The sequence below is a fragment of the Formica exsecta genome, unplaced genomic scaffold, assembly GCF_003651465.1.
Source record: "Formica exsecta isolate Colony F162 unplaced genomic scaffold, ASM365146v1 scaffold1277, whole genome shotgun sequence".
Classification (NCBI taxonomy): domain Eukaryota; kingdom Metazoa; phylum Arthropoda; class Insecta; order Hymenoptera; family Formicidae; genus Formica; species Formica exsecta.
Window position 1 is genome coordinate 17,876 of NW_021848609.1, and position 10,596 is coordinate 28,471.

The 10,596-nt window shown below is 36.0% G+C and overlaps 3 protein-coding genes across 9 annotated transcripts; 1 reads left to right on the forward strand and 2 right to left on the reverse strand.

The window, feature by feature from the left end:
• Positions 1–356: 356 nt before the first annotated feature.
• LOC115245708 (TELO2-interacting protein 2-like) lies at positions 357–4,403 on the reverse strand. 3 transcript variants are annotated; one of them, XM_029824147.1, is made up of 6 exons: positions 2,644–2,977; positions 1,708–2,410; positions 1,492–1,620; positions 1,225–1,386; positions 934–1,140; positions 357–839 (listed from the first exon to the last, which is right to left on the reverse strand). In XM_029824147.1, exons 2-6 carry the CDS (start codon positions 2,242–2,244, stop codon positions 567–569), a joined length of 1,308 nt encoding a protein of 435 aa, XP_029680007.1. In that variant the 5' UTR covers positions 2,245–2,410; positions 2,644–2,977; the 3' UTR covers positions 357–566. The 3 variants fall into 3 exon arrangements, with proteins under 3 accessions (XP_029680007.1, XP_029680008.1, XP_029680009.1); XM_029824148.1 differs by lacking the exon at positions 2,644–2,977 and adding an exon at positions 2,520–2,632; XM_029824149.1 differs by lacking the exon at positions 2,644–2,977 and adding an exon at positions 4,341–4,403 and having other exon boundaries at positions 368–839.
• LOC115245707 (abl interactor 2-like) lies at positions 4,145–7,677 on the forward strand. Of its 5 annotated transcripts, none has more exons than XM_029824142.1 (5): positions 4,145–4,280; positions 4,729–5,394; positions 5,832–6,158; positions 6,291–6,548; positions 6,705–7,677. In XM_029824142.1, the coding sequence occupies exons 1-5, from the start codon at positions 4,268–4,270 to the stop codon at positions 6,866–6,868; spliced, it is 1,428 nt and encodes a 475-aa protein (XP_029680002.1). In that variant the 5' UTR covers positions 4,145–4,267; the 3' UTR covers positions 6,869–7,677. The 5 variants fall into 5 exon arrangements, with proteins under 5 accessions (XP_029680002.1, XP_029680003.1, XP_029680006.1 ...); XM_029824143.1 differs by having other exon boundaries at positions 4,178–4,280; positions 4,756–5,394; XM_029824146.1 differs by having other exon boundaries at positions 4,202–4,220.
• Positions 7,678–8,039: 362 nt separating this feature from the next.
• Positions 8,040–10,392, reverse strand: LOC115245709 (protein farnesyltransferase subunit beta). Its single transcript, XM_029824150.1, has 7 exons — positions 10,253–10,392; positions 9,904–10,011; positions 9,624–9,749; positions 9,270–9,508; positions 8,849–9,149; positions 8,544–8,785; positions 8,040–8,165 (listed from the first exon to the last, which is right to left on the reverse strand). Exons 2-7 carry the CDS (start codon positions 10,006–10,008, stop codon positions 8,042–8,044), a joined length of 1,137 nt encoding a protein of 378 aa, XP_029680010.1. The 5' UTR covers positions 10,009–10,011; positions 10,253–10,392; the 3' UTR covers positions 8,040–8,041.
• Between the last annotated feature and the right edge of the window lie 204 nt (positions 10,393–10,596).

Genomic DNA, 10,596 nt, shown 5'->3' on the forward strand with positions numbered 1-10,596 from the left:
ACATTCTGTTCTTCACAAAAAAAAAAAAAAAAAAAAAAAAAAAAATTGTGCGAGATAGATAACGATTTAATTCTGTTTTTTTCTTCCAAGAGAGAGATAATCCATTCAATACTATATTTATCTTTATGTATATTTATATAGCAGCTTTATAGATAATATTGTTACTTGCAATCATTTCATTGTTTCCTCAACGCAGCAAATATCATAATAGTTTTTAAATTGTTATAAATTACACACGCATATGCAAATATTTCGGTTATTCATAAAAATTGGACCATTGCATACACGCTCTTTTTTATTTGATTCTCGTTTATGTATCTTGTGGAAAAGAATGAATAATTAAAATAAATATGTTGTAACAAAAATGTTTACTTTACAAATAATTATATATTGATGATTTTTTTTACATCATAAATAAAATATCTAAGTACCTATTGCGTTTTATCTATGTATTATGTACTTTTACATGAGAGAGTAAAATACTTTTATCAGAGCAGCATTCACACACATTATGATATAGAATACACTGTATATACAAATACGCGATTGCATCCGTGTCACGTAAGTTATTCGAAATACTTGATATCGCCACCCTGGCATACCACCGGCAAGCTATTGCTGAGTACCGAACGCATTCGAACATCGTTCATTACCGCACAGCCTACGTTCGGCGACAGTTGGTACAGCATGCAGATGCAATCTTCCAGATTCTGCATAATCGCACGATCGAACACTGGTGTCTCCGTCAGATCGAAATGCAGCTTTAAAAACGCGGTGTAAAGTGGAGTACAGTGGGCTGCCACTCGTAGGCGGAACATCAACAGGAACGTCTTTGCGGTCTAAGTGAGAGGAAAAAATACAGAACGATCATGCAAATGCTCCATTATTTATTTCATACTATATGGCCGAGCATTGTTTTAAAGTGTATCATACCTCCAATGTCGCCTTCAATGTTCTTAAATCTGTATGATGTTCGCAGTATTCGGCGAGTACGCGAGTGAGAGCTTCGCACCATTTGGCACAGCCTATATTTGTAATGAGTTGAGGTAAACTTGACATGTATGCATGTCGTAATTCGATATTCTGTTCAAATTCCATATTGTCTATTAAAGTGGAAAGAACGTCATCGCGCGTCGTCCACTATAAAAACAAAAAAAGAAAATAAAAGTTGCAATGATACTTTACATGGATTCCTGAATGATCTATAAGTAAAATTAAGCTCACCTCAAATAAATTTATAGTATTGTCCCAATGTTCGATAGTAGCTAAAAGACTAGCCATGCAGGAATACAAAGGAATAATATATCTTACTTCCTTTTGACGGGATAAAAGTTCCAGAGTATGATAGATTGCTTTAGCATAGCCAGTATCTATCAGTCCTTTTTTCTAAAATATTTTATCAACTAAATATCGAATCAACTAAATATATATATATATATATATATATAATAATAAAATACTGGATAAGAGTAAGTTTTTGTTAATAGTTACCATATAGGAATGCTGTATAATCTGGTACATACATTCCAGGCCTATCACTACATTATCAGGAAAATAGTCATCGAGAATGATTAGTGCAGTTGGCAAAACATCTCCAATATGATTAAATAAAACTGGTTTCTATAGAAGAACAGAAGGAAGTAGAATGTACAGATAATCTAATAATATAAAAAGTATAAAGAATCCAAATTAGGAAAAACTACTCACTTCTGCTTCTTGTAAGATCCATCTGTAACATGCCACAGCTGATGGATAAGTTTTCCAGGTATCCTTTAATAACTTAGGTCTTAGCAACAACAATAAGCTAATCAAATTTTCATCCTCTGACATAAACTGGGAGACATTTTGACAGGAGTATAGATTGTAAAAGCCAGCTAGTAGTTCCTTAGAAATAGAGACGCATTCAGCTGTATTCCAAATATTCCTCTCATTGTGCTCACCGATAAGTAATAACAAATTCATGCCAAATGTTTTAATTGTCCCTGTAGCGTTGCATAGCTGCAAATGCTTCTCCCTGCAACTGTTGGAGATATGCTGCAGCATAGACCTGACGTTGCGCAGATTTCTCTCCACAACAAGCCTGTATTCCCTGAAGTCCTTCTCCTCGCATGGACGTTCCATCCCGATCGTTCTTTGGGGCGCGAAACTCCTCTGAATCAGATCTATACATGGTGTCCAAGAATCGTCCTCGCAGAAGTCTCCCCTGATCTTTAACGTCTCCAGCTGCTTCAGCAGATTATCCATTTTCGCGACTCGGTAGATTTTCAAGATTCGATGACTCCAGACCCAGAACGAGACACGTCCCCGTAGTCGCTATCCCTTCCAGATGTATCTCACACGCCGAGATTATTTCGCAAACCGTTTCCCGAAACAATTAGCTGCCTCAGCCGTTTGAAGGGCATTCTGTCATCTGCAAAAATCGAAACCTTTCATCTAAGGATTGTCAGAGGTACATACGCCAAAATGATTGATCGCCGGGTGGACCAAAGGTGAAGTTTCGGGACGAAATTAAATTTCACCTGTCACGCGAAAATGATCCGTGTACAACTTATAGACGAGACAATAGCTTTTCGGAATCGCGACAATTTCGGCGACAAGATGCATTTGCTCGTATCTCCGTGGACTTAGAAGAATTGTACTTACCGAGATTGCACCGGCTTCGATTTTTAGGTCGGTCTCGCCTACGGCGTATATGTGACGTAACGATGGCTGGATGCGACGCAGCAGATACGAACGCGAGGGCGCGAAATTGAGAATTGTAAGGATTACAAATAATTACGGAGATGTGAAAAAATTCATGTATCTCTCGCGAAATAGTCTCGTGAACGGGAATGCTCAGTGTACGGACATGTCGAAATGATGCATCTATAATCTGATATAATTGCACGTACATGCACAATCAGGCACATACGTACCGTTTGTAATTCGCATGATATCTCTCGCCGATGCCACGATCGATATGTCGCTGCGATATATCGAGTGTCGCGATTTGAATTCTCGGAACCATATTCAAGCTAAAATGGAACCAACTTCCCTTTCTACATATATATATATATAATGGGCGTTTTCCAGCAAGGTACACAGACGACACAGTGTATTACACATTATCACACGATTGGCTGTCAAATGAAGAAATTTAAAATATAGCCAATCGCGTGATAATGGGCGTTTTCCAGCAAGGTACACAGACGACACAATGTACTACACATCATCACGCGATTGGCTATATTTTAAATTTCTTCATTTGACAACCAATCATGTGATAATGTGTAATACACTGTGTCGTCTATGTACCTTGCTGGAAAACGCCCATTGTGTAGTACACTGTGTCGTCTGTATACCTTGCTGGAAAACGCCCAATGTATAAATATAATTATACAAGGTGTCCATTATAATTTACCTCCAAAAAACTTTTTTATTTTTGATTGTAGAACAAAATGCTTCAGACAAAACTTGTTTGGTTTGAAGGGGGTCATCTCATGGTGATCTTTATTTGACATTGGATCAAAGTCCAAAGGCTTATTTTAAGGTCAACTTAATTTTTTTGAATTAAATCCTCTATTTTTTATTGCATCTTATAGTCCTTCTTGAAACCTTTTCAAAACACTATAATAAAGTATTTTTTCCTTAAGTATTTTTCGAATTATTTTATATCAAAATATGTCAGATTAAGATATAAAATAATTCGAAAAATACTTAATAAAAAAAATACTTTATTATAGTTTGAAAAGGTCTCAAGAAGGGCCATAAAACTATGCAATAAAAAATAGGGGATTCCATTTTAAAAAATGAAGTTGATTTTGAAATAATTCTTGATCCAAGGTTAAATGAAGATTACCATCAGATGACCCTCTTCAAACGAAACAACTTTTGTCTGAAGCATTTTGTTTTACAATCAAAAATAAAAAAAGTTTTTGGAAGGGCAAATTAAAATGGGGCACCCTGTATATATACAAAATAAAAAATTATAATATTATACATAAATAAATAATAATAATAACATTATATACATATAATAGTGTATAAAATGTGTATACGAAATAAAAATTCGAGGTCTAAAGATGGAACAAACCTGACGATATCGATTGTATCGCGATATACATATATCGCAGCGATTCAATCGTATCGTTCGCGCGCGCGCACGGTATGTCGCAGCCATTTTGCTCTTCCGTACGCTTTTTTTATACGTATATAATATAATATAAATTTCGGGAGTTTCGGTAATTATGAAAATTAATGAGGCTGTGTAGTAGCTGGTAGTTGCAATATGGCTGAGTACCGTTAGTTGATTTTTTATTCCTTTTATTTATCTCTCTAGATCATTCGTTGTCTGTACGTACCTTACATAATCGCGCGAGGAGAAACACGTACTGTATACATTACTCTATCCCTCTAGCAGTGTCCATCTTGTTTTCCGTATCCCTTTAGACGCCGCCCCTGTCATAATCTAATTTTTCGCTTCAACTCCCTTCGTGGAGAAGAGAGTGGCAAGTATACCAATTGGTAGAAATTGGCATATCCCCTTGCATCCACCTCGAAAACAAAGTAATCGTTTATAGTAATAAAAATATTATTTTAAAAATATATACGCGTATGCTTGTTTTTTTATTTCATTTAATTATTCCTCTGTGCTTTATTGTTAAAAATAATTATTATTACAGTATAATTTTTCTATATAATGTATATATATATATATATATATATTTCTTTTATATTATCTGCGAAAAGGGTCAGGTTCCTATTGCGTGTCATCAGGAGTTGGCAGTGATTCTGAAGTCATGGCTGAATTGGCGGCACTTCTGCGACATGAAATTCCTGAAGGAAGAAACAATCTGGCCGACAGCCATACAAATTTGGAGAGAGTGGCTGAATATTGCGAGGCAAACTATTTCCAAGCGGAAAATAAAAGAATTGCACTGGAGGAAACTAAAAATTATACCACGCAGTCTTTAGCCAGTGTTGCATATCAAATAAATACTCTGGCTTACAATTTTCTTCAACTGTTGGACTTGCAGACGTCTCAGCTTGCTGAAATGGAAAGTCAGATGAATCATATTGCTCAGACAGTCATGATCCATAAGGAAAAGGTTGCCAGGAGGGAAATCGGTGTCCTGACGGCCAACAAGATGACGACTCGTCAGTACAAAATTATTGCTCCTGCGAATCCTGAAAAACCAATTAAATATGTCAGAAAGAGCATTGATTACACAATCTTAGATGATATTGGACATGGTGTGCGTAGCTGCGGTACACCACGAAGCAAGCAGAGAGGTGGTAGTCAAGGCAGTGTTCAAAGTTTAGGTGCTGCTTCTACAGGTTCAGGCTTAGGTGCTGCTATGGTAGGACCTGCCCCTACTACTAAACCACCTACGCCACCTCAGACAGTGAGAACTGGTAAGAGTTATATATACATATACGTAATGTGTACAGAATGTTTGATACAATTTTACAATTTTTTCTACAAATAGAAAAATATGGATTTCTTGTCCTATTGTCATTTACAAGGATAATTTGCAATTGTACTATAAACTGTCAAACATTCTGTATGTACAGGGTGTCCCAGGAATGCTCTGGGACACCCTGCATAAGTGTTAGAGATTGAACGAGTGCTACACAAACTTGTAAAGGTGTACTTTTTCAGTTGCGGTTATAAAAAAATTAAAAATCATTTCGCTAAGGTATTTACTGCTTCTTTGCTTGCATGTGTGTCTCTTCTTTCTTTCGGCTTCTAAATGTTACACCATTCTACTTGTTATATCCAATGTGTTAAGTGTGTGCTGTATGAATCAAAGATATAAATATATCGAATAATATGAAAATTCTTTGTATAGGAACGTTGAGTAAAGGATCGCGCGAGTATAGGACCCCACCAGCTGTAGCTCCACCACAAGTACCTAGTCACTACGCGCCCAACTATCCGCTCGGCCATCCCAGGCGAGATCGTGGTCCAGGATACAGCACTTTACCATTGCATGCTCACAATACGTCCCATGCAAGCCACAATGCCAATCATAATGCGCACACTAATACCATCAATCAACATACTGTGCCACAAGTGGGAACGGTACATCCTCTACAGAGTCATCCGCAGACGCCACCGCCAGCACCGCCTAGTGTTACCGCGAGCTATGTGCAGGAGCAGCATAACAGTATGCCTCGTAAGTAACAAACAATATAGATATTACGATTAATATTAATAATATATAACATTGACGTATATACTATATATTATATAATTCTGTGATAACATATACTGCACTATTTAATATATTATGATTTCTTACCACCAGCTCCACCCTCGCCTTTGGTAGGACTAAGCGGCGACATGACAGAATACACTGGACATCATACTCTACCACACAGATTATCGCATCAGATTAGTCGTAGCAGCGGTGCGAATAGTCCGCCCTTGCCGCCGCCTCCACCACCGGAACAGGATGAACATCCACAATTCGGCAGACCGACTCCATCCTCTAGTGCTATAATGCCGATCGTGCCGGATGAGGAAGATTTGCCCGGATGGGTGCCAAAAAATTATATTGAGAAAGGTAGAGTCTCATCTTTTCTGCTTTCATTGTTATAAATAAAGTTATATTTATTAATATTACAATATCAAGAGAGAGCTATTTGGTACATATAAATCTAAAGAATGTAATAATAATATATATCAATAACACATATGATAAAAAATAACGTCATTGCAGTGGTGGCCATTTATGATTATTATGCGGACAAAGAGGATGAGTTAAGTTTTCAAGAGAGTTCTGTGATTTATGTGCTCAAGAAGAATGACGACGGATGGTGGGAGGGGGTGATGGACGGAATAACAGGATTATTTCCGGGCAATTATGTTGAACCATGCGTATAACTACATGCAATAATTGGATATATCAAAATAATTATTGGAAGACTGCAATTTTTAGACATTTATCATACATGTACATGTTATTCATCGCATTTATATTAATTATCAACATCGCAATAATGTAAACAAAAGTTACTCATCTCACTTTTCCTTTTAACAAATCAATCATTCCATTGATTTGCATTTATGAGTATACGGGAGACAATATTTTGAGGCTCATTGAAATGTTAAAAATATAATTTTTATTGTATTTTTTATACGCGTTATTTTATAATTTATTGACAAATGTACAAAAAGAATTCAAATTATTTAAGTATCAGTGCTCTATACAAGTGATATTGCACTTGCATCAATCAATAATCTGCATGCAATGCAGTAGTCGGTGCAAAGAGAGAGAGAAAAAGAGAAAATCCAAAGTAGCATAAACTTCCTTTATAGATTTTACGTCATTTCTACGGCTTATTCACGTCCTCTCGACTCTTGCCACGCCTATAGTCGTGCGAAATGCCAAGTACTAATTGATCATCACTATGTAATATGTAGGACAAAGAAGAAATGATGATAAAGTGTTTGATTGTCGACAAAAATAATTTAGTCAAGAGTTTCGAATCAAATACTAAGAAGTGAAATTTTTATATTAACGTAAAAAGATGTATTTTTCTGCATTTTTGGTATTTCTTCGCGGGAATAGATATTGAATTATATAGTAGTAGTATTATATTCTATTAATTATGTATCTCTCCCCCTTATATATGTGTATATATATATCTATGTATAAGAGATTGTATGTTGCAATAGAGATCTTTTACCTCTATGAGTGTATTTTGCATTTTCATTTGCAATATGATCACATATGCAATTGTTAAAAAAAAAAACAAATTTCAGACGAGAGAGTTGCAGCATTCCATATAAAGGAATGTAAATAAATAACTGCATGTTTTTTTTCTTTATAGACTTTATTAACATAAAATTAGGATAGGGAAAAGATGAGATCTTTTTGAATTTTCAGTGTCGAATAATACGCATTGGTATAATGTGACTTTTTGTATGTTTCCTTATCACAAAATTATGGAAGTTCATATATAAATAACTTTCTACATACACATCATTGGTCAGTTCAAGTGTTCAAGTGTTCCACCTTCTTTTTGGGATTCTTTTTTTTTCCTTTTTCTTCTTTTAAACAGGATGGATTACCTCCACCTTATTCGCATATCTCATTCCGACAATCGATTTTATCGGTGAGTTTTGCGCGACTGATAATCCACTAAGAACATAACATGTGTGATATATGTCGCGATTTCTGAGAAAAAAAAAAAACGACTTGATTGCGATGCGCGATTAACATCATTACAATCCAAATATATATATATATATATACATATGTATATACAATAACGTGATTGTAAATATATGGAATACACAGGGTGGTCCTCGTAACGGTCGCCACGATTTTTAAGGCACTTAAAAAGTAGGCAGGTTCCATTTAAAAAATTGAAGGTGACCTTGCTTTTTTATGGAAAAAAAATGTTTGGTCAATTTTTATTATTGCAATTTTTTGCCGGTTAGAAACTGATAAATTTCTGTTTATGACTTTTTTATGTCAGATTATTGTAAGTGCCTTAAAAATCGTGGCGACCGTTACGAGGACCACCCTGTATATATGTGAAATATTACATACTTTCCAGGCTTGTCTAAAAGACCGCCATGTGGGTTTTGACAGCAAGTTAATATATACTCTTGTAAGGCCTCTTGGTTGAACAACCAGTGGTCGGAAGCATTAAACGTCTTTTCCGTTGACAAGATAGCAGAGATTAATGGGAACGTCCCACCTTGCCAGAACGAATAGCAACCGTCCACCAATTTGTTCGTACGTCCTTGGAAACCACCCTCCAGACGCATTTGTTTATTTACTATCCATCTCTACGAAAAAAATGGCAAAGATATGAATGAAAATCGAATCGCGATTGTAAATGGAAGTCTTACCAACAGTTCTGGTAAATGGCACAGCTCTGTTTTCCCGAGCATTACGAGTGCTGCCAGAGCGCAATAAGCGTATCCGCCGTGAGCCTCCATTCCTGGACAACCGCCAAAACCACCTTCCCACGTCTGACATTTGGCTATCCATTCGGCGGTGTCCTTAAACATGTCTGGTGTATATACATTCGTCAGTTTAGCAGCGGCGAGGGCGCAGTACGCTCCCCGTATGTCTACCTCGCCATTTTCGTGCATACAGAAAGAACCATCCTCTCCGCGTAAGGAAGATAGAAAGCGTTTCAGGTTCTTCCTAAAATTATCAAACAAATCTTAAAGATGCTATACATAAATGCGTATGACGAGTTTTAAAATAATATTACAAAGAAAATTGAATATAAAGTATACTTTTTATATCTAGAGTATATTTTACCTATCTATCACATCGTATGCCTCCTGTGTACCGATAGTGCATAACGCGTTCACTGCTGCGTACGTAGAAGCTAAATGTGGATATTGTCCTGGACCTCCTCCGAAACCGCCTGTCGGCGACTGACATTTGGCTAGGAAGCCTGCTATCTTGGAATATTCCTCGTTCTCCAAGCGTTCTCCTAATATCGCAAGTGAATGCAATATCCAAAAACAAAGCCATGGTCTGCTGGAGTCTAAGCACTATCATTATTATAAACATTCGATAAGTCCTTTATCATTACAAGGAAGAATATCTTAAATCTTTCTCACAGAGCAACGTTTACACACATTGTTTTATATTGAAAGTAAAAAATACCTCATAAGTTTCGCTTAAATGAGTGACTGCTTTCTTTAAAAACTGGACGTGCTTTGGCCTAAGTAAAATAGGATCCGTGTCTTTGCATGATCGGTAAAACTTTAGCACTGTCTCCTCGACACGAGCCTAAAAAGACATTACAATAGAAAACGATAAGACAACAAATTTTAATACAATAATGTACAATTACAGCATTAAAAAATACATATACAAGAGAATATGTTCGATGAAATAAATATGTGTACTTATTTTATATACTTTTGTGGAGAGATTTACCTACTTGCTCGTTTGTGGTTGCTGTTTTATATCCCTCGTCATCTTGTCGCTGTTTTAATATTTCCTCATAACTTCGACCTGTGTGTAGGCCTAATTCCGAGTCCGACATAATCTGTGGATAACAAAAGTAACAATGATATGTGTCACAAATCTCTTAATAAAAATAATCTGTTATTCAAAGTAAGGTATTTCAATAATCGAGAGAAAGAGAGATAGTTTATTTCATAATTTTATTATAAAATATCCGCCAAAAGAGACTCTTTAGAGGTTAAGAACCCTTCTTGCTACATATCATAGTTTACAGAATTTTGTATCGTGTATTTTTATATGACACATTATCATGCCGTACTTACGCTTAAAATTACGTTAATATGTTATTAAATATTATTATATATACAATATTAACGAGTATTACGGTTATACTCATAACCTATCTAATTTTGGTGTCGCTTGCATAGCGCGATGTTAAGGCCGGTATTGCATGGCTTCAACTGTCATTTTTGCCGAGTAAGCAAGTCACTCTGATTGGATGAGAAATTTGCAAATACCCTTTACATATAATATATATATTTTTTGGTGTCGCGCGATGTTAAGGCCGGTATTGCATGGCTTCAACTGTCATTTTTGCCGAGTAAGCAAGTCACTCTGATTGGATGAGAAAGATGAGAAATTCCTTTACATATAATATATATATATA

Coding starts and splice junctions, on each gene's coding strand:
- LOC115245708 (XM_029824147.1), bottom strand. CDS start 2,244: ATGGATAATCTGCTGAAGCAGCTGGAGACGTTAAAGATCAGGGGAGAC. Junction 1,387..1,491: donor TTATACAGCATTCCTATATG/GTAACTATTAAC, acceptor AAAATATTTTAG/AAAAAAGGACTGATAGATAC. Junction 840..933: donor CATTGAAGGCGACATTGGAG/GTATGATACACT, acceptor CCTCTCACTTAG/ACCGCAAAGACGTTCCTGTT.
- LOC115245707 (XM_029824142.1), top strand. Junction 6,159..6,290: donor GCAGCATAACAGTATGCCTC/GTAAGTAACAAA, acceptor TCTTACCACCAG/CTCCACCCTCGCCTTTGGTA. Junction 6,549..6,704: donor AAAAAATTATATTGAGAAAG/GTAGAGTCTCAT, acceptor ACGTCATTGCAG/TGGTGGCCATTTATGATTAT.
- LOC115245709 (XM_029824150.1), bottom strand. CDS start 10,008: ATGTCGGACTCGGAATTAGGCCTACACACAGGTCGAAGTTATGAGGAA. Junction 9,509..9,623: donor ATTTAAGCGAAACTTATGAG/GTATTTTTTACT, acceptor TAATAATGATAG/TGCTTAGACTCCAGCAGACC. Junction 8,166..8,543: donor CTTTTAGACAAGCCTGGAAA/GTATGTAATATT, acceptor TTTTTTTCTCAG/AAATCGCGACATATATCACA.